The sequence below is a fragment of the Echeneis naucrates genome, chromosome 24, assembly GCF_900963305.1.
Source record: "Echeneis naucrates chromosome 24, fEcheNa1.1, whole genome shotgun sequence".
Classification (NCBI taxonomy): Eukaryota; Metazoa; Chordata; class Actinopteri; order Carangiformes; family Echeneidae; genus Echeneis; species Echeneis naucrates.
In genome coordinates, this window is record NC_042534.1 from 5451267 (window position 1) to 5474201 (window position 22935).

General features: G+C 42.3%; 1 protein-coding gene across 5 annotated transcripts in view; it reads right to left on the bottom strand.

The window, feature by feature from the left end:
* Positions 1 to 22935, bottom strand: part of utrn (utrophin) — a 145752-nt gene that overhangs the window by 105796 nt on the left and 17021 nt on the right. For all 5 annotated transcript variants that reach the window (XM_029496424.1, XM_029496425.1, XM_029496426.1 and 2 more), the window contains 32 exons: positions 21520 to 21612; positions 20989 to 21161; positions 19830 to 19945; positions 19031 to 19197; positions 16217 to 16432; positions 15268 to 15449; positions 14584 to 14734; positions 14275 to 14394; positions 13860 to 13961; positions 13350 to 13457; positions 13001 to 13180; positions 12727 to 12890; positions 12525 to 12645; positions 12336 to 12423; positions 11675 to 11919; positions 10761 to 10929; positions 9399 to 9526; positions 8193 to 8330; positions 7969 to 8082; positions 7716 to 7871; positions 7309 to 7479; positions 7048 to 7239; positions 6273 to 6407; positions 4592 to 4741; positions 3841 to 4002; positions 3320 to 3451; positions 2962 to 3135; positions 2633 to 2788; positions 2378 to 2548; positions 1690 to 1869; positions 960 to 1088; positions 48 to 218 (listed from right to left, as the gene is read on the bottom strand). In XM_029496424.1, coding sequence (XP_029352284.1) covers positions 48 to 218; positions 960 to 1088; positions 1690 to 1869; positions 2378 to 2548; positions 2633 to 2788; positions 2962 to 3135; positions 3320 to 3451; positions 3841 to 4002; positions 4592 to 4741; positions 6273 to 6407; positions 7048 to 7239; positions 7309 to 7479; positions 7716 to 7871; positions 7969 to 8082; positions 8193 to 8330; positions 9399 to 9526; positions 10761 to 10929; positions 11675 to 11919; positions 12336 to 12423; positions 12525 to 12645; positions 12727 to 12890; positions 13001 to 13180; positions 13350 to 13457; positions 13860 to 13961; positions 14275 to 14394; positions 14584 to 14734; positions 15268 to 15449; positions 16217 to 16432; positions 19031 to 19197; positions 19830 to 19945; positions 20989 to 21161; positions 21520 to 21612 — 4854 coding nt within the window. The remainder of the gene's footprint in view (positions 1 to 47; positions 219 to 959; positions 1089 to 1689; positions 1870 to 2377; positions 2549 to 2632; positions 2789 to 2961; positions 3136 to 3319; positions 3452 to 3840; positions 4003 to 4591; positions 4742 to 6272; positions 6408 to 7047; positions 7240 to 7308; positions 7480 to 7715; positions 7872 to 7968; positions 8083 to 8192; positions 8331 to 9398; positions 9527 to 10760; positions 10930 to 11674; positions 11920 to 12335; positions 12424 to 12524; positions 12646 to 12726; positions 12891 to 13000; positions 13181 to 13349; positions 13458 to 13859; positions 13962 to 14274; positions 14395 to 14583; positions 14735 to 15267; positions 15450 to 16216; positions 16433 to 19030; positions 19198 to 19829; positions 19946 to 20988; positions 21162 to 21519; positions 21613 to 22935) is intronic.

The window sequence follows — 22935 nt, forward strand, 5'->3', positions numbered from 1 at the left end:
CTGACCTATTCATTGGTTAGTTCACGCACAGTTTTTGCATTTTCTACCTTGGCAGTTTTGATGTGCTGGGAGACTTTGTCAAAGTTGCAGTTGAGCTCAGCCAGTTTTGGTTCCACCACATCTCGGCAGGCAGGTCCCCTGCTGGTCATCAGGATGATGGCCTGGTCCCGAACATTATCCACACGTAGACCGATGTCCTCCAGCTCCTCCAGCATGCTCTGAGGACACACCACCCAGAGGGGCTGGTCATCTTCTTATCAGTTAATTCTATCACTCATATCTGTCAGCCCTCGTGGCAGCCTTGAGTCAGAACACAGCACTTAGCACAGCATGTGCTGATCAAGGTTAGGAGGCCCAGGGACCAGCTGACATTTTGTGGAGACCTTCAATTGTCACGGTGAGAGGGAGGGAAGTGCAAAGGATTTAATACAACAGGAAAATAAATTGTCTGACCCTGCCCTGCCTGACCCTATAGGACTCATCTTTTCTTATTTTGCCACCTCTCCCTCACACATTAACAATCTTGGCCCTGACCTCACAATCTGTGAGTCTTTTATTATAATTGGTTCCATCCTAACCAAGCGAAATAAATTTCTGCTGCAATAGACAAGCCAAAATTTGATATTTAGAAATGATTGTTCATTACCTCAGCAATCTTTTCATCTGAAAACGCGTTAAAGTTTCTCCGTCCCAGAAGGTAACAGGAAAGATATTCCTTGATGGATTGTTGCGAAATACATTTTCTTGCCAGAGGAAGTGATTTACATAAAGAAATTCTGGGCTTGTCGGGATATAAGCTCAACATATTATTACATATTTTTCAGGCTTTGGTCAGCAAACAAATTGTATGAATTAATGACTAAGAAATGATAAAAAATACATTCGCCTGGAACTGATCCTTTATGCAACAGATCCAGTGTGTCAACAGTTTAAGAGACCATTCTTCCCATTGGCTTTACCTTCAACACTTTCTCCCTCTCTGTCGGGGCGAGCCGCTCAGCTTCATCCAGGTGGATCTGGGTCTGATACAGCCAGGTGCTGATGTGAGCCAAGTTTTCATCAAAAATTTCCACCTCATTCTGGTGACTCTGCACAGGTACAGAGAAAACAAAGGCTGTTTTCAGATCTTTTCTAATTGATCTAAAACAAAAGGCATCTTACTGATGTGGACCTTTACATGACTCGCTGCAGCATAATTACAAGAAAAACATTTCTAAGTCTCTTTCTTCATGGTAAATATACTTGAAGTGAGGAGTTGACTTGCATGCCTTTGTTTTGTTCTAGCTTTGGATTTTATTTCTTTGTCTCACTGCTGAAAATGCTTGACTCATCTAGTAAACTGAGGAAATCTTTTAATTGAGCCGTAAATCTTTTACAGAGATAAACTTGTTATGTTTCAAAAACTTTCCAAGGGGAAGAATAACAAGCTCAAGTTTTTTTAGAATTAAAAGTTAAAACAGGCTTAAAGCATACATTTCATATGATAATTGCAAAAATAACTCCTAAACCATTAATCAAAATCCAGAAAAAGCCAAATGACACGCTAAAACAATAGAATATATATTTACTTAAGAAAAGACTGCTCCCTAGCTAATGCCTTTAAAAACCTGAAAGGGATGGGACAATCTATTCATTTTGAGAAAAGAAATGAAGGGACACATGAAATGTGTATTTATCAAGTGCTCTCACCAGCACAGCACTAAGCCAATCCTCAGTCCACGTGCGGACGCGACCCCAGGATTCATTGAGTGCAAAAAGTTTGTCCTCCAGCTGAGCCTCACTGCCCTCCACCAGAGTCTGCAGCCCAGCACTGGTCTCCATCAGGCTGGACAGCTCCACCTTCCGACGCTCCGACTCCTTCAGCAGGCCCTGGTGAAGCATCACACACACACACACACACATCAAATAGGTCATTCGATAATTTGCTGGCATATCAATAAGCTATAATTAGATGTTATTATACGTCTAATTATAGCTTGCTCTAACAACCAAAATGATATAACAATAATAACGCTAATGATAAACTGCAAAGAAATGCATAAACAACAACGTGCTTTCATGCACTGTACAGTAGCACTCTGTACTCAGAGTCTCTGGATGAGCTCCTATAAAATGCCCAGTCTTATTCATGGGGTCAGAGAGAGGAAGGGGGTGCCACATTTAACATTCAAAACACAATTTTATTCACTGTGAGGACGATAATGGCTTAATTCACAGCAGTTCCCATGAGACTGCCGATAGACTTCATTTCCACTTTTTGAGAAAGATGGTCTCAGTGACAACAAACAGTCCTTCTGCTCCACCTTCTGGCCTGAGGCAGAAAAGCTTTCTTTGCTTCTGCTAATGAGATAATGAAAGGTTTTGGACAGATGCTCACATTAGCCCATGCGATCTCAGCATCAATGTCTGCTGGCATGTCTCCACAGCTGTTCTTCTGGTGGAGCTGAGTCTCATTTGTGGACAGCCACTCCTGCAGGGCAGCACTCTCCTTCTGAAACTTCTGAGACAGAGACAGTGCTTTTTCCAGGTCCTGCTTGCCCTCTGTAACCTGAGAAGAGGATGAAACCCGTGAGTATCACACAAGACGAGTTATAATCTATAGAACAAACTAATAAAAATAAAAACAAATTACTTGAGCTCCGAGGTCATTGTAGAGCAGTTTGAGAGCAGTAAGCTGCTCATCCATGGCCTTTGGGTTCTCAGTCTGCTGTTTCTGCACAATCTGGCGACCAGTCTTTATCACCGTCTCCACCTCCAGCTTCACCTCACTCAGCAATTTGTATAATTTCTATCCAGTAAAAATAAGGTAAATGAGTGTGGGTGCATATATGAGTTGTTTCTTCTAAACATTTTAAACTTCGCAGAGCAGTTAAAATACACTACACTGCAACAATCAGCTCAAAATAAGCAGTTTGAAAAGACTGTGTAGAATAGCTATTGAGGAAAAAGTGCAGTTCTCACCATACAACCACTGAGGTGGGACTGGATTTTTTCTGGTTCCACTTCCTTGGCATCAAGAATATGCAGCTCAGCTTTCGCACCTTCCAGGACTCTCTTACAGTCCAACATGCGCTGCTCAAAATTAGCTGGCTTCTGAAATAGCTGGTACTTTGTGGAGATTTCTCTCAGCTTCCTCTGCAGTGAATGAAAGGTGTGTTAAAAAAGTTACAATAAACGTTCACAGAAAGAGTCACCAATTCTTTTACACTAATGCCAAGAATAATGCAAAGTAGAATAATGTGGTGGTGGTGTCCGTGGAAAAGAAATGAGACAAAAGCTTCTGTAGTTTCTGATGTTCTCCAGTAAGAGTCAGTGTTACCTGAAGCTGATCAAGCATGGTCCCACCGCGGGCTGCCTTCCCATCCGTGGATGGGGGAGGCAGGTTGGCCACGTTCCTCCTCCTCATGTCCTCCACTGTCACCTCGTGTGCTGCGATCTCTGCCCCGATGGTCTGAGGTAAAGGTGGAAACAAACAAAGGCATGCTGTGTGAAGACCATACTTTTAGGCTTTCTATGAATTTATTAGTCGCTTCCTGAGTGTACGTTTCTAACTATACATATTGTTATATGTTGAGATTTTAAAAGACAAATATATTCATGGTTCCTCAGTTAGGATATTATAATTAATTATATTGTGATTAAACATCAAGACATATTTTTTCATTCCCTAAATAATTAAATTTTTAGACTGCTGACTGATGTGACTTATTATTTCTTCTATTTTCTGGGCTCAAAGCTTGAGGCAAGAAACCCCAGACAGGTGAGGTGGAACGCTATCGTAAGATCGAGCAGGTCAAGGTAACACCTTGTTTGGTGACTTGTGTGCAGTGGCAGGAATACCTGCGCCTCCTGTGGGAGCTGAAAAGCGTCTATGCGATCTGTGAGGTAGGAGGTGAGTGTGTGATCCAGCTGGCTCAGAGACTCCTGCAGGGACTGGAGTGCCTGCTCGTTCTCCTTCAGTGTCTGAAGCTGCTGCTCCAGGCTGATCTGCCGGTTCACTGCCTGGACGAGGACACAGATTGCAAGTCATGAGTTGGAATGTTTCAGTGCGGGCTATTACTTATTCTAAACAGAAGCCAACAATGAGAAGACCATTGGCTGATAGTGGAACTGAATATCACAACTCATACATCCTTTAATGCATTATTTACAAGACAGTAAACACTTCATCTCTAACACAGCTTGTTTTTGTGGTTATCATTTCAGCGCCATGACGGATTAAAGGTAAATTATAATAGAACATATGGAGGATATCAAAAAAATACCATGAAACGTGCACATAAAAATGACTCATTATACTGTTATGTATAAAATACTGTGAAAATAATTAATAGAAATAAATATTAACCTACAAATGTGTATTACCTACTATGTATTATTATACATTAAAAGGTGACATAAGACCAAAGTACAGCCCTGGAAGAATCATGGGAAATGGCACTGGTATATCTGCAAATATGTCCAAATACAAATGGGAAAAAAAAAAAAATGTATAGATGTAAATCTATACATTTACCCCCCAACAGTAACAGAATATGACATGCACATACATCCACAAACATTTTCTTCCACACAAAGAGAAGGTCCTGACCTGATGGTTGAGTTGCTCATAACGAGAATTAAAGGCCTCAAGTTTTTCACTAATGAGTTCATCCAATATGCCCCCATCAATCAGCGTCTGACCCAGCTCTCTGATTTGCGTGCGGTTGTCCCCGGGGTGGCGAAGCACGCTCTCCAAAGACTGGTGGTGAACAGAGAGATGGAGGACAGCGTAAGTAAATATCTGCGCAACAAATTTGAAAAATCAAGCAAAATAGGACAGAACAGCAGTGAGGAGGATGAAGCCAAATTCAATAAAACAATCCTGTGATAAAGCTCCAACCGAAGACCAAGAAAGCTGAACAGCGTCACAGCTCCAAATACTTGAAACAAAAACTGAAAAAGACAGCAGGAGTGCGAAAAAACCCCAATCAAATTTAGAGGAAGACAAAACAAGCTAGAGGAAAACGAAATCCAGCAAAAAATGTGCCTTTCTATGCATGAAAGAGTGAGAAAGGATGAAAAAGCTGAGCAAACAGACGGATTGCAGATGCCCAAACTGCTGGGTGTGTCAGAAGTAAGCAAAACCAAAAAAAAAAAAAAAAAAAAAAGATAACAGGAACAAGAAATGAGAGACAAGTGAGAGAGGCTTGTCAAGAGACTGTACTTATTTAGATCCAACAGTCATTGTTAATGTGGGGTCATTAAATGTGCTTTCCCTTCCCAGAGGTAAAGGACACACAGAGTGTGACAGCCCCCTCCAGAAGGGTGAGTCTAATTTGGAAACTGGAAGACTGGGAAGGGTGAATATTGGAGAGAACAGGGGATGGGGAGGACGGGGAGGGAGAGACAGACTGGGAGGTGTGGGGGGCAGCAAACAGGGAAAAACACATGAGGACAAAGAGAAGGAGAAACATTGTCTTCAAGGGGTCTTCAATTTCCTTCATCGCTATACGATGTTACAGAGGCATCACTGTGATTAAAGTGACTGTGACAGTCATGCTGGGGGCAGTCTACAGATATAGCAGCAGAAAGAAAAAAGAAAGAAGAAATCTAGATGACAAAGTCAAAGACCACGAGGTTATTAACATGTGGTTACTTATTAAATGGACCATTTGGTTACATACCACACTAATGGCCTGTTATGTGTCTTTCAAAGTAGTTTAAATACATTTTACTACTTCAGTTTTTATCAAACACCAAAACAGCAGACCCTCTCAACATCTCGGTAACATTACTGGAAGTGATGGTGTTTATTCAAAAGTGACATTTTGAAAATAAACTATGCACAGCTCAAATAATAGTGATCTCAGAAAAGTTCAATTCAGGGCAACTCGACTTAGATATTCTGCCTTACCTTCTGTGGGGTTATGACAACACCAGTCGAGGGTATGTGTGCAATTATTAATGTTGCCGTTTTTCTTTTGGATTTGTTTCTTCACATCCCATAAAAAAAAAAAAAAAAAAAAAAACTGCATTTATGATAACCTTGTAGGATAAGCAGCCGCTACTGATCCCACAAACATCTGTCAACCAAATTCAGATGGCTAATGTACCCGTTAAAATTCTTTCAGGCTGCGGTCAGAGGGAGGCTTTTACAGAATAAGTGTGAGTGTGGGCAGATTGGTTAAACAACAATGATCCCCAGAAACTGCAGCTTATAAGAGAGAGAGAATGAAAAGGGAGAAATGGTGAGTTACACCATTGTGTGTGTTTATTTGGTGTGTATGCACCTCCAGAGCTTCACCGACGGTCTCTGTGCTCTCTGGCAGATTGTCAGTAGCTTGGACTTTCTCTTCAACAGTGTTGAGCCAAGTTTGCTCCATGTCCAGGTACTGCAGCAACTCCATCCAACAGGACCAAACCTCCTACAGTGTGTAGCCCCCACAGACAGAAATACATATTCAAATGCACATCCAGGGAAACGCAAACTATGTTACTCAAAAGTGACTTTAGAATACCTGAGCTTTCAATGTTAGGACCATATTAAAAAATATTTCACGGTGAAGCACTTAACCAGAAAAACATGTTGAACTCTTATACTCAAGTTCAACAGGATGAGGACAAAGTGGGGACTGATGGAGTTCAGGCAAAGAGTACATGTGAGCATAAGAACAACTCAGTGATTTCATTGGCCTTTACCCCGCAGAGTCTGGGGGAGGATAATCAAAACCAGACCCCAAAACCAGCCCCAAACTACCATTTTACACGCAGATTAGCACTGAAAGCAAGAACCTCCCACAGCTTCTCTTGTTCTTCATATGCAAATTAACCAAAAAAGGGAGCTGAAGAAATGACATAACGCATAAACCAACATGTCATTATCATATTGGCTGCAAGTTGACAGACAATTCGGGCATTCATGCATAAAGTTATGAATAATTCCTGTGTGAGTATGTCACAGCAGATTTTTATTTCATGGAAAAAAAAACTCAGAAGCAAACACAACAGGAGCCAGCAAACAGCAGAGATGGCCATCATTTTTAACCGAAGCCACTCACACTTTACCTCCAGAGTGTGACACTTGCTCTTGAAGCGGTCACAGAGCTTATGGTAGTTGGCTAGCACAACGTCTAGCTCTGACGTCAGCTCCTGCCCACTTCCTCCACCGGGTGGTGATGATCTGGACACCAACATGTTGATGCTGTCTTTCAGGATCTTTACCTTCACCTCCTTCTGTAGCACATCCTCTTTAGCCCTCTGTGACAGAAAAACAGACTTAGACCCGTGCACAGATAAAGCACTCAGAATGAAAACAGTCAGACCAACCTTCATCTCCTCCAGCGATGCCTCCAGCTCCTCAGGGCTTTTGTACTCAAAGTCCCTCATGAGAAACTCCTCGTCTACTTGGGTCATCCACTCCTGCATCTCAGCCAAGTCCTTCCTCAGATTCACCTGCTTCTCCTGACTCTCTGCAACACGCTCCTGATGGCTCAACAGCTGGAGGGAAGACATAGTATGTATAAGAGAAACATATAATCAACAAGATGCTTCAACCAAGTGCAAAGTTTAATGAATACTATTGCGTTACTGATAAATCAGAGTAATAATATGAATTCATGTATCTGTCCACACATAAAGTAAACTAAATACTTTTCCCATCGAATACTGATAATAAAACTAAACATTGTGAAAGCAGAATACAAACAGAGGCTCATGATGAGTTCTTCCCTCACCTGTTTGCTGAGTGTGTCCCATCTACTCTGAAAGTCTTCCAACTTAATCTTCCCCCACTTGGCCAGTCCTGGGACTGCAGTCATCTGTATCGCACTCACATTCTCTCCCATCCGCTTCACTGAACCTTCCACTGACTCCATCTCATTCACATACTCCTTGTTTTTAGGGAGAGAAGAATGTATTTTTATGATGATTGTGTTCTTAAAAAAAATAAATAAATAAATCTGTGAAATGAATTCATGCTGCTCTCACCTTGCACTGGTTAAGCTCTTCCTGAAGACTCTCTGTGTCACCCGACCCGGTGGAATCACGAGACAACAGTTCCTGGACCGCATCCGACCAACGTTCAACTGTCACCAAACACACCTAACAGTAACGTTATGCAGCTGCATTAGCACCTTTCACATATTTTCCAGAAACTGCATTAAACCACAACAAACAGCTGTCTTCTATATTTCCAGTGATGGCTGCTCTACCTGATAGTCCTTCATGCTACCCAGGATGCACTGCAGAGTACCCAGCTCCTCTCTGGCCTTGGAGGAAAGTTTACTCCATCTTTGTAGCTCCGCAGGATCGGAGGCTTGCTGCGTTTGCTCAATCTCTAGACAGAGGCCCTGTGGTTCACAAGAGCTCAGGCTTCAAATCACAGGCCAAAGTTGTGTGAATTGGCTATTTAAATATGAGCAATTACAGTGGAGAGAAGTCATATACTATTATTGCTTATTGTGTTATTGTGTTATTGTGACTAAAGCACAACCACTTCTCAAATAGAAGAAAAAGTAAAGTAAGGGTAAAGAAGATGATAATCTTCTGTATTTGGGCTAATAGCTAATAAGATTCAGGGTTGTTATCGTGAGATTGTATGTTGCGGCTGTCAGGCCACTGAGCTGTGAGGAGCGCCGTGCTGCATGCATGGGCTCGCTGCCCAGAATGTGCCAAGTCCGCCCTTCCCCTCCCCCCGCCCCCCCACCGGCACCGTGCCCTATCTGCCACGATAAGGATAAGACAAGCTAGACTGAGCTGCATTCCAACGACGATGGAGGAGGAGAGAAACACAACATACACAAAACACAACAACACGCACATCTCAAAACTACATACCAAAACACACACACATACACCCACACCCTTTTCCTTCTACAAAGAGAGCAGAGGGAAGTAACTGGCTGACAAAGGGGCCTATTGTGTTCCACAAAAACACACACACACACACAAAACAACAAAAAAAACTAAGAAAGAAAGACAGTAGACACATTAACACTCCCTTTGATAGATTGGGATTAAATATCTTTTCCAACCAGACAATATCAGTGAATTGTAGACTAGGAACATAGTAAAACAAAATATGTGACAAACTAAACAATGTTGATCATAACAATAATAAGAATAAAAATCAGTTGAATTTGAATATGAATGATTTATACTTCAATCTACAATTTGGAAAGAGAATGAACATTTTCACAAGATTACATGATATTGCAGGAGATCAGTGAGGCCTTCTGATCAGACTATGTGTGATAATCTCCACATGGGAATTCGTGTTTTGGGTCCTGATTACCTGCCTGTCTGGTAGTTCAGGATCTAAAGGTGTAACCTTGATATATTTTTATGAACTTGTCTGGAAATTTAGCTGTGAACTTTCCTTATGGTTGTCAAAGAGAAAATAAAATAAGTTATTTTACCTGTGCCCGCTCCACTGCTCTCTCGGTGGAGGGTATGTCTACTATTCCATCCCTCAGAGTGGCCAACCTGACCTCTAGACCCTCCACTGGACATGGTACTGTCTGAGAGGGCTCAGGAGAGGCCAGGGCTGGAAAAGGACAAGGACAGGAGGGGTTAGTGTACAAAGAGTTAGAAAACAGGAGCAACACTTATAGTATACACAAAGTCTTTGGCATCAAGTTTTCCACCAGAAGGGGGCAGTGAGCTGGATTGGGTGTGGGAATGTGGGAATGTTTTCCACAGTGAAAGAGGAGCGAAGATTGTTTGACAGCATGTCTGTTTGAGTTGTACTCCCTCTAACCAACTCATGCATGTCATTCATGCCTTTTTGACACATTTTGAATATAACAATGGTGGTTAAACTCCATTATTTACCCTAAATGTAGACGCACTAAAATAAAAAATGAATTTAAGCACCACCCATTTCTAACTCCCTCAACATTATTTGTATTTGTATAGAAAGGCTACTTTTACATCTGTTCCTGCTCCTCTCTTCTTTCTCTAACACATTTTTAATCACAGTGTGATTTAATACTTTCATTATCTGCCTATGTTTACATACACAAAGACCAGAGACGGAGCATAACAGTGAGGGTAGGGTACAGCGATAGAGAGAGGCCCCATCAAGCGTAAAGGTTCCCTCAAGTAGAAACAAAATTGTTTCCCTTGGCTCTCATCCAAATCTTCAAGTCATAAAAGCTCAAGAGGCGCAGCAAAACAGACACCGACACACACACGCTGACACACACCTTTGGTCAGGAGAGGAGAAGTACGTTTAAGGCTCCCTTTACAGGCTCGTTTTTGGTCAAGAGCTGCATGTGTAAATTCCAAAGGTAAAACGGTGACTGGTTTTCAAGGCTGCCTCGGGTCTAAATCCCCTCCTCAGGTAGAGATGGAGCTGCCAGAGAGGCATGATCTTACAGACAATCGCTCACACATACACTGAAGCTTCCATGAGAAGGGAGGCCATATAAGGGCATCATCCATTACTTGTGGCTGGCCAAGGTTTCATATAAAAGCTAATGTCAACTTTAAACAACCACTGTGGGAGAGAACTCTGCTGAACCTAGCTATCACTCTTTGTTCCCCCATAAAGCTGAAAGCTTTGTGCTGAGAGAGAGGAGAAAGAAGCTGGCTTTTGTCCTAAGGACGGCTTAAATCATCTGTCTTGCAGCTCTTGGAAATGAGAAATCCTTCACGGCCACCAGGTTGCATGAAAAGCATACTGCGACATAGATATAGAGGAGCCGACTGCGGATTTGGGAGCAGCTTTCGTCTGCGCCGATGCAACAAGTTATTTTCACACAGTTCAGCAGAAGTACCTTTGATGACTTCTTGTTCTCTGGTCTGTAGACGCTGCAGAGTAGAGGCATAATGTGCAGATACCACCACTGTGTTGTCTTTGAGAGAAGGCGCAGCTCCTAATGACCGAGCCTCAGCAGAAAGCTGCTCTAGTTGCAGCCTCAGTGTCGTGACCTGGCCAAGTCGGGACTGAGGAAGACAAGAGGAATCGAAAAGTTAACCGATTTACATGTGAATTAGAAGCTATTACTATTTTTGATGTCTTTGATCGCTCCTTAAAGTAACTTTTTACCATTTTTGTACATTTAAAGAAAAAGGGCAATTTTACTGAAATATTCCCTTAAAATGAGCCAGCTGAATCTGAATAATAATGTTTAATGAACTGAAAACATGGCTACAGTTGCAGCCTCTATGATTAGTGGTTTTCTTGAACATTTCATTGACTTCTGTTCTTTAATGATGCAGAGACAAAATGGAAAGTGTATGATTCAGCATTTTGTTCTGCTTTAATTTTATTCTTTCAGTCAGCATCGTCTTAAAGAATTTCCTCGTTTAGATTTTTTTTCTCCATATGGTAATTGGGGAAGCACAGAAAAGTAGAAGTCACGCTTTATGCTGACAGGCTTCCCATCCATGCTAAAAGGAATTAGTCTTAAATAGAAAAACATCAACTCCACACTCCAGTGCACACTGGAGAGGGTTTATTCGAATTGCTCTTTCTACATTTCAAGCATTTGAGGCAGCTCTTAAATTATCTCCTCTTTATTGAAGCCCAATTCTTCTCTAAAGGATGCTTTTATTCATGAAAGTGTTTTAGGTGTGCATGAAAGACCTTCAAGGAGAGGATTTTACAAAAGGGTCAGAGGTGAAATTTAGGATTAAAGTCACACACAGGGGATCAGGTGGAAATGCAGACAGAGACTATGAGTCCTACCTGACATTCTCCACTCAGGTTTTTCAGCTCATCCTGATCGCACTGTTCCATAACTGAAGTTGAGTCCAGCCACTGGTCTTGCTCCTCCAAAACTCGGTCCAGGTCCGTCAGACCTAAAGACACTGCTCTGACCCGAGTCTGGGTATGAACTCGCTCTTGGGCTGCCTGGAGCTCCCTCGCACACACGTCCCATTCAGTTTGTATCAGGTCTATGTCAGCTCTCAGTGAGTCCACACACACGCCCTCTACAGAGAGACGCAGAAGCCAAAAGATATAAAGAGTCGCAGTAAACATGTCATATGTGTCAAAGCCTGTGTTCCGAGTCTTTGGCAGCAGACAGAAGCTCAGATGAGAGTTAAAACACTGGAGAACAGACACCATGGCTGAGAAAGCAGCAAACACAAGGAAAAAAAATTAATTCAGCTTAACAAATCTACTTGAACTCAGTGATGCTGCTCCACTACTTCTCACTGCCCAATGAACAACGTAAACCCATAAAACTCTCAATGAGCACTTATATGAAGTCAGCATCAAAAACTGAACAGGACAAAAGACATATAAACACAGATACAGAGAGCAGGAACGTTGGAAGCCATGTTTAGAATAATTTATCAATTCAATGCCAACGAGCAAAGGCAATCTCAATCTCTGTCTTTCACACCTCTCTCCAACTGGTCCATCAATCCCCGTCCCTCCTGGATCACTTCAGTGACTGTGGCTTTGTTTTCTGTGAGCTCCATCTCCAAACCCTAAAGTGATCGTTCAGAGTATTTAATGCACAGTTCTTAAGAGATGCAATAAATTTAAGTTTAATGTGAGTGTTTTTAAAATTAATCTTCAGCAGGTGTACCTTTAGCTTCTCCTGCAGGTCTGATGTATCAGGTGTATCAGGGTGTGTAGAGGCAAGCGCTTGAGCAGATGTTTTCCATGTTTTAATCCAGCTCAGGAGGTCAGAAAGCTTCATTTCAAACCTGCAAAACAAAAGTGTCTTTTATTCTTGAAGTTTTCCGATAACGGAAGTGTAGTCTGTCTATTTGGAACCTAGTTCCTACATGCGTCTGACTTCTGCATCCGTTTCCACCAGGCGTTTCTTGGGGGGAGCAGGTGGGGTCAAGTCCTGGTCGGGAATCGAAGCAGCTGCAGCCACACCGATTGTATCCACAACGATTTGTTCTTCCACCTGAGTCATCCCAGCGTCCGTCACAGCTTCCATTACCTTAGCATTCAGTTAGAGCGTCAGTGAGAATAGGACTTCGAGAAGTCAACCAAAGTTACAAAACCACCAACAAGTTTGAAGATGAAGGTGAAAACCTCTGGAGGACACACCTGGAAGGAACAATCCTCCAGCCTCTGCACCAGGTTGTCCCATCTATGTGCCAGCTCCTCTGTATCTGTCTCTATCTTAGATCCGGCCTCAGGGCTTCGCAGTAGTGAAATCACATCCTGTCCGGCATCAGAAAGCTGGTCCAGAGTCCGCCTCTTCTTTTCCATGTCTTCCTTCAAGATCTAAATGATAGAATGGAAAAAAAAAAAGAAAAGACAATTAAAGCGTTTCCCTTTGAGAAAGCAAAGACAGCATATGGCAACTGACACCCAAATTTAAAAACACATCATATTTTACAGTACATGCTGTAATTACAGCAGATCAACTACCAACAGTTTTCAATCTACTTACTGCTAATCGCCGCACATTAATATTCATTTCACTTGGGTCCTTAAAGTCGCTGGTCTGTACTTCATTTAAAGCCTCCTCGTTCTCTGCCAACCACTCTCTGAATAAACTCTGTAGAAGAGGCAGGAAACAACATTAAGTTCAACTACTGAGCAAATATTTACAAAACAGAGATTTCCAGTTTCAGTGCAGCAATCAGATTTAATGTAAATCTAAATTCAGAAACAGACATCTCCAACTCCAATGAAAGTATGTTCAGCGTTATGTGGGGATGATGGAGTGAATAAAATCAAGATTTCATGAAAAGTGAATGTGAAAGACTGAATTTACTGAAACATTTTGTCTCATCTCTCACAAAAAGAGCAGATAAGCTGTTATTTAAGTCACACATTGACCTTTTTCCGTCACCTTTAGCTATTGAACGGGTTTAATCTAATTGGTAATTTAATTAGAACAAGGGAAGATAGACATTTGTCATGTATGTGACTGTGTGTCTCTGGTGAACTGCCCTACCTGATCTGACAGAAGCTGTTGCCAGACCATAAAGACTTCCTGTAGCTTGTGCCACCTCTCCTCAGTCCACCGACACACAGCTGCCCACCGCTCACCCAAAGACTGAATGTAAGGCAAGGAAAAAATTCATACAAGCAAAGTAAATAAGCATGGAGATATTTACAGACACAAAACTAAGGTTAGAGACCTGCCAACCTTTGTAGATAAGGTCCAGACAACAAAATCTAATCTTTGAATAGATATATATAGACATAAGGTATGGCAACTCTGTTCTGGCAAATATGGACCATGTTATTATTCAGAGCGGGAAATAAAAGGTGCACAGAATCTACTGCATGTACTACAAGACTTTCCTCCTCGGACTGACAAACAATATAAGCTGGGCAAATTGACGTCTATTAGGCCAACAACTTACCTGCAGTTGCTCCTCCAGAGCAGCAGTGGCACTCTCACCACTGTTTTCATCTACAACAACCACCATGTGTGTCAGGGAGTTGACCTTAACCTGCTCTGCCTCCAGGTCGTTCTGGAGCTCCTGAATGAAAAGTTAGCACAAGTCACATTATTACCCATTATCAGAAAAAAAAAAAAAAAAAACAAAACCTCTCTATGGACACGGTGCGTGACTCGTGAAACTACAGAGTCACGTGACAACATGATGGCCTGGGTTATCCATATTAAAGCACACAAGATAGATCATTTTTCAATGAGAAGCTCAATTTACTTTGTGCTGCTCTATCTGCTCTTTGTAGGCTTCCAGGTCTTTAGCTGCTGGCTCTATCTCTATCTTCCTGATTCGCTCTTCCGTCTGCGTCAGCCAGTCAGAAAGCTGCTGTAGCTGCTGCTGTTGAAGATCCATCAGGACTTCGTGGAGTCTGGAGAGAGAAAAGGGTAAAGCCAGAGCAGGGAGACAGTGAGGTGGGTGTGTCGAGCCACAAAGGAAATGGAAGCTGTTAAATAAACTTTTCAGCTGATTATCTAACTGCCTGACAGTAGCACAAACACTGGAGTGAGCAGAAATGTCGTGCAAACTCTACCGACAGCGAGTCATGACACACACAAGCACATATTCTATCAAATCAGGGTCAACAAATGCTTCAGTGGAGATCATGAATCCGATATACAGACCGTGACTCATAAATCTTGATGACAGAGATTAAACATCAGATCGGTTTGGCCTTGAGAAGCTCTAAGCTTATCAGGTGTAATCTTCCTATAGATAGAACCTTCAACACAGGAAAGAGCCATAAACATGAAGTGACACAGAAAGGGAAACTATCTCTACTCCATCATTTGTGACTCGTGATGTGATGGCTGCACACACTTATCAGTAGGTAATATTTGCCATTTACAAAAAAACAACAGGAAAGGCGTGACAGTGGAGTAAAAGGAATGAGGCAGTATCTACCTGGCTTGGCGATCCATGCTGGCTACTCTAAGGTTCTCCCAGCGAGAATTAAGGAGGCTCATCTGCTCCCGAATCTCATCCTCTTCCTCCTCCATCAGGTTCCCCTGGGCAATCAGTTGGTTCCCAGCTTGCAGCACATTACCCACACTGCTCTGGTGCGCTGTCAGCTCCATCATAAAGGCCTCAAAGGAAAGGAGTAGTAAACGGATATGATTTAAAAAAAAAATAGGATTGGGCAACCTGACAAGCTCTGTGCTGGAAATAAAAAAATACAACATGAGATAAACAATTTAAGGTATACACCTTTACACCCCGTAGATGGACTCTTTTTGTTTCTTTTCATGAACTCTGGATGAGTAAATATTTTTAACAACACCTCTGAGCACATTGTTTTTGATGAGGCTTTGCCAGAGAAGCTGGAGCTAAGAATATGAAAAACCAGGTTGGCTGTTAAAGAGGCTTTGGGTCTCACTCACACAACCTCACAACAAGCTTTCTGCTTTGACCTGGATTCCAGATATAAGACTTCACAAATATTCACATTTCAGCCAAGGGAATCCAGCCAAAGCCCATTTACACACATGCACCTACACAGACCATGGCTATGCTGCTTAGGATGCTATGCACCACTGCTCTTGGGAAGATTTTCAGGCATTCCCATCATTTACAGAGCATATACTATTGGATGTGGGAGACCTCGATTTCTGGGATAGTGTCATCATTATTGTCACCGTGGAGTTTGAAACTAAACTAACCTAAAAATCTGTTTTGCAAGTCAGACAAATAAATATGTTTTATACATGTGTCATTGTTTGTCTTAAATATGTGATCTTTTAACTTGATGTGTAATTCCAAGATGGATGGTATTTTAGGGCACTTGGTTTTTCATTTCCTGCTAATTTGTATACACTGGTAAAAAATGTGCATTCATGCTTGCATCTCCTCCTACCTCATGTGTGTGAAACTGCTCTTTGACTTCTTCCACATCATCCGACACCTCATCCTGAATCTGTAGGGCATCCTCTGCCGACAGCAGCCAGGTCAGAACCTCCTCCAGTGTAGTCTGGTAACTATCCAGGTCCACCTCTTGCAAACTGCCCTCCAGCTCTCCCTCACTCTCCATCGGGGTGCTGGGGGTCTGGGGCCTCGGGCTGCTGCCCGTTTCCTTTGGAATTGGAAGGGGGGAAAAAACTGCCTACGTTTTTGCTTCTTTCCAATGTCACATTCAAAATGAGTCACTGAAACTCAAACATGAAACTGAAAAGCCAGACTTTGCCCAGAAAAATGTCATTGCTCAAGACCTCAAACTGTCCTCTATTCTGAGTTTCATTTTTGAAACATCGGCTGTCAAGTTTTAAAGTAGAGTCAGACATCTAGTCGGGCCTGTGCTGCTCTGGAGCATGCAGAGCGACTTACTCTGCTCAGTTGAGGACAAAAAAAAAAAAAAAAAAACACAACACAACAGCAGGCCTATTATGGGGTGCTGGGCGGTGCCCCTGGCATGCTGGGTAGGTCAATCCTCATTCTAGGAATAGCTGTGAGGTTGAAACACATCGGTATCATGGAGAAAATATGGTGTACAATCAGGGAGCTGCGCGGTATTCGGTCAAAGGACAAGAGGCAAAAACTGAAATTGAGGACAATTAATAATTCCTTAAATAGAAGCAGGAAGAATGGAGCCAAAATTCTACAAAACTGCTTCAAATCCCTTTAACCTCATGCTTCATACTGTGTGACTCAAAATTACCGCCTCTGTATCCATGGGAAGATTCTTCCTGTGCAGTGACAGCTGACTTTTTAGACCAGTTACATTTATCAACTACGTCCCTGGCAAATCAGATATACTGTCAGCAAAATCCCACATTGATATGTGATGTCCTTTCTTGTCAACAGCACTTCCAAGTTTCCATTTGGTGAAGGAAAAGGGTTTGAAAGAAGAGGCTGAAATGAACAGGAGATAAAATCGCTGCAGTGGCAGCCAAGTCAAAGATGACAGAAACGCTAAGGTGAATGTAGGGACCAGTACAAGCAACATTTGTTTAATGGGCTGGTAATACAAAGCAGTAATGTCTGTGTAGCAAACTGTGGAAAAGGTCACCTGCTGAAAATATCCAATGACCTTTTGGTTATTCGGAATAAGCAGGAAAAAATACTGTAAGTTAGACCCGTGTTGGCTGACAGGGAAAGAAAGGCATGGGAGAGAGAAAACTGCAGCCTTGGTCTATTTATCGACTTGAATGGCTGTAAAATAGCTGTGGTCTGGCTCGACAGAACATTTTATTATCACCAGATGATTTGCTCAACTCAATCCCTAAATTTATCACTTTTGAAGCTGTGATTCCGGAGCATGTGATATACTACGGTGCCCTTATCATGAGTGATATTCAAACCAGAGAGATCAAAATAAAAAATCAAATCAAACCTCTTAACTAAAACAACTAAAGAATATAATGAACCAAAAACTTAAGGGAGGCATCAGAAACAGAGAGCCTTTGCTTTTCCTCCACTCAGCCTCAGCATTAAGCATCTCTTCCTATGGGGACAAGAAGCCTGCCAGGAAAGTAAACCCTGGGCTGGACCAATCAGAGAGCTATTTAAAGACTTTTCCAGTGTTCGTTCCAGGGGTGTGTGAAGTATGTGCCCGTGCACACTAAAAGCTGAAGAGGTGGTTTTGGGATTCTCTAACTTCTGACTAAAAACCTCTAAAACGAGCAGCCTCAGGACTCGAAGGATGGAGCACGGCATTTTGGAAGTATCCGAAATTGTATCTCAGCCCAAATCGAACCCTACTGACTGATCAACTCAAACGAGGTAAGTTTATTTTTTCCTGACTATGAAATGTGTCGGCGTAAAGGATACGTATACATAAATATTCCAATTACAAGTTAGTGAAGCCAACGGCTCAGCAGTCCATCAACATCTCTAATGCACAAATAACCTTCTCTCACAGCCCGCTGCACACACTCCCATTCTCACCAATTTATTCACTCAATTTCTTCCATCCTCATACAGCTCTGTGTTTCCAGCAGCATAGTTCAAGTCTGTTGGCTAATGTCAGAGTGGTGAGTCATGGCCCTGCTCCCTATTTGCCTGCGCCTGCTGTGCTTTTCATGAGCAGTGCTGGAGAGAATGAAGGAGATGGCTTTTTCAGAGTGGGAGTGACTCATTCTCTCTGACAACACACAAAGAGACACTTTGCAATACTTCTTATGCCGGCACAGAACAGGGTCTGTGGCCTTCAAGCCGAATGTTATCAGAAATACAATAGGTTCAGGCTGCTATGGGTTCATTTTTTCTGACGCAGGCTTTTCAGTTGTTTTGGAATTCACTGGAGTGTGTGCATGTTCTCTAGCCTTGTTTTGCAGATAAATATAATTGTTTAACAAGTTTCCTTTTTTTTCTAATAATAAAGAAACTGCTTTATGCTGCACTCCCAAAATAGAGGAAAAAAAACCCAAAAAGAACTACTTGTTATGAAAAATGTTATCAAATTCCGATCATAAATTCCTGAAGTTTGGATCCACTGTTATTTTTTCCTACATTGCAGGTTAGCAGCTGTTGATTTTTAAAGTTTGCACATAAAAGAGCAGCTTGAATGCTTTTAAAAGCAGATCCAGACATGGACTCCCATTCTGTGAAGACTTAAAGACTGAGTATGATTACTCTCCTTTTGGCCTAAACTGACCCACTTCACCAAACGTTACACTTTTCTGGTATCTGCCTAGATAACATATAACACAACATAATGTACTGTGTATTTTACCTGAGTGCTAAGGCTTGGACCTAAGTTCTCAGCCTCCACTTTGAATTTACGTGGCAGGGTCTCGACCTCTCTGATGGCCTCCATGGTCACATCTTTGGGCAGGACCGCAAAGAGCGAGGTCACGTACATGATGATAGACTTCTTATCAGGTAACTGCACCGCCACGTCTGAGAAAGGGGGGGTGGATACAGAGCAGTACGATCAGAGATTAAAATTAAGCATGGGAAGTAGGCAGAAGAGAAAGTGAGCGATAAAGAAGTGAAAAGTGCAGGAGGAGAAAAGAAACATGGCAGGTGAAGTGAGACGGCAGTTAAGGGTGACAGGAGATTATATGGGGAGCGAAGGAGGCAAGTTGAAGCTGGCTATGCTGATTAAACTTGGCTTTGACACAGGTCAGGTGTGACTGCCCCTCAGTCATGGCATAACACGAAAAAACTTAATTTAGACATCTCAAATTCATGCACTCTGAGCAAGCACAGGTGCTACGTGTACCAGAAAAACATACTGAGCCTGCACAGCTTTTTACAAATCTTCAGCCAAAGACAACACAAAGTTATTTGCTCCACAGTGGGTTTATCCAGCTGCTGGCAGGACATGAAACTGGGCTTCGTGAACAGATTGTTTAAATATGTTCAGGCAGTAAAAAAGTAAATCCAAAGCCAACTTTAATGTTTTACAGCGACTATAATATGTCTTCATTTACAACCATTTTTATAAAATGTTCTAATGTTGTTCTTCCCCAAATCATTACCTTGGGACAATAAGGGAAAATGTTCAAAGTGGCCTGTTTTGTCAATACCTTCTGCATCCAGTAATCTCTCAATAGCAAGCTGATCTTTGGCTACAGTGAAGGCATGGTCCAGTCTTTCCACAGGGCTCAGTTTGACCACTTGATCCCAGCTGAATGCAGTTGGCCTGAAAACACACAGAGCAGCAACATGGATACAGTTCTATTGAAGGTTTCCAAATATGTTCCCAAATTAAACTATTAGAGTTCATCCTTTAACCATCAAGACATAAATGCTTCCACTGGACGTATTAATCTAACAAAAACCATGACAGTGAATTTTACAGAACCGCAGCTTCTCTTACATTAACAAATAGAAATGTCATTGTGCATATACCAGAGTTGTGACTGTATTTGAAGACTCTACCCTGATTTGTGCATAATGGGACTTGTGTTGAGGCCAGCTGAGTGTGGAATGTGTGTATTCACTGATCCACCTAAACCCTAGCCCAAGTCTAAACCAACAGTGGCCTTTCTCACAGTTTACAGGCCTGTGTGTTTGTGTGTGTGTGAGCCTCCACGTCACTGGTAAGAACAAGGGGTTACAGAAAAGGGAGACACCCCTGACACTCCACTCCCTCTGTTGCTTTCACACACACAACGGTATACAAACACATACGCACACTGAGCGTGTGCAAACAGTGACATGACAGGCGTAAACAGACCAAGTCAAGCAGTGTACACAGACCCTGCAGGCGCTGACCTGTCAGCCTGACCTTCCGCCACTTACGCAGCCTGGGTATCCTCACAATCTCTCCCGCTCGGTCACACCCACACTTAAAAATGCAAAGAAATGTGCACGCGCACACGCACACACAAACACCAGGCCTTGGTTTTTGAAAAATTCAAAGGTTTTGGTCCGTTGATTTACATTCAGAGTCAAAGGTCATATGTCAAATATGTAATGTCAACTTGAAGCAGAGGCACAGAGGCAGGACCACGATCAAGAAACGACAACACAACACATCTCAAGAACAATGTGCTAAAACACTAAAACATGAAGGTAGAAAGATCATTTTCAGCTTTCTTGGTTTCAACAACAACAAGCAGTAAAGAGCAGTCTTCGCCCCAACATGACCCCAACATGACCCCAACATGACCCCAACATGGCCCCAACATGGCCCCAACATGGCCCCAACATGGCCCCACCACATAATCTATTCCTCCTCACCTGAAGTGGTGGAGGATGCCATTGAGAGCCAGGCCGTCTGCCCAGCTGGTGGTAAAGTTCAGCACATTGACTTCTGGATATGAGCGGGTGCACTGGCGGACCCAACTCAGTAAGATCTTCTCACTGTTGGTTTGTTGGAGGTTGGACATGATGTCCTTCATGATGTCTTTTACCTGTATAAGCACAAGTACACGGAGAACCACATAGACAAAAAAAAAGCATCTATTATATACTTTTACAACACCATGAAATTATGCATTTTCTTAAGCGATAAAAACTAAAACTTGCAGTTCTGCATGAAGTTAGCAACTTACACAAGTAAAGGGAGTGACATAAATTTCAACAGGCCAACTGCACCAAGCAGTAAATTTTATGTATATGTGCACAACAGCACAATGATACAATAATTCTTCATCATCTTTATTTTATTCCTGCTGGAACATCACCGAGTTCACTCAGCAAATATTAATTAGTCATTGGGTGTGTGTGAAAGGTGTGGGTGGGTAGCAGGCACAGTCTCTGTGTGTTCACCTGCCAGTGAAGAATAATGCTCCAGATGAGACCCAACGTGAGCTTGTGGTTCCCATCCACAATATCTGTCCCTCCTATGTTCACCAGATCAACCTGAGATGGAGCAGATAGTGAGAAGGACAATTAAAAATAAAGCATTAATGGTGCAAACAATAATAAACAATAAATAATATAACTTCAAAACCCACTCAGTGACCAGGCTCTTCCAGCTGATTGCCTCTCAAACATGTATTCTCACCAAATATTGGCTCACACCACTCACACTGCACCCTTCCACTGGTGCCTGGAAAGTGCAGCAGCAGGCTGATCAGACAGTAATCATGAGGGGGTTAAGTGTGGTGTGATTATATATCAATATTTTGATGAGGATCAAGGTACAAAGCGGAACATGATCAAACCATTCAAATTATGATTGGCCACTGAATTGACCCAACAGTATCTCTACTCCCAATTAGCTTTATCTCATCATAACAACACTTGTCTTGCTCTTTTTCCTTCTGTGTCTCTGTCTCTGACACACAGAGGTTCACCTCTACAGTAGATAATCCTACCGGATTTTTTCCCAGAGAGAACAGCACTCTTTTGCACCTATTCAACCTCTGTTGATGGGAAACAGCAGAAGGAACACATCATGGTGGTTTTTAACCACCTATGTTTAACTGAAGGCAAAAGCCTCTTTTTTCCACTGTAAGACCATGACATCAAAGTTAAGCACATTTCAATAAGTGTGGATCTGAAACTTAAATTAGCGTCAGCAGGTATTTTTATTTTATTTGTTCTACTTATTTGAAATGAATTCCTATATGCCTATTTTATTTCAGCCAGCAGACTTAAAAGGGGAACCTTGGCCCTCACAGCCAGCTGACAGTTTTTGGCTCCTGGAGGAGAGAAACCCGCAGGAGTTGCATGCAAACTCAAGCCTCCGTTACTTTCCATGGACAGGCCCTGCCCCTTATCGCCCACTGCTAAGGTCAAAGCATTAAGAGCAACCATTGTGCACAGAGAGGAGGACAGATGAGCCAGCAAAGGAGTGAGCGATGCGAGAATTACAGAACACAACACATAGACAAAATGACAAATTTAAATTAAAGGCCAAAGGAGAACATGCAGTCCTATATAGGTAGAGGAAGTGTTGCTGATTTGAATCTGAACAGCGACACGGCGACTCAAAATGTACACATCGCTGGTACTGTCAAATGCATTGTGGCCTATTGTGAGTCAATAAAGCAGCTGAAGATTTCACTGATCATTGTCTCTTTCTGACTTTCCTGTGTGATACTGTCTGGTTCAAATAGAAAAAATGCAAACTCTTCAGAGTTCTAAATGGCAACAAATTAAAAACTGTGCCCACATATATCCACCAAACACCCCCTGACATGGAAAACAGCAGCAAAATAGCACAAATCACCAGGTACT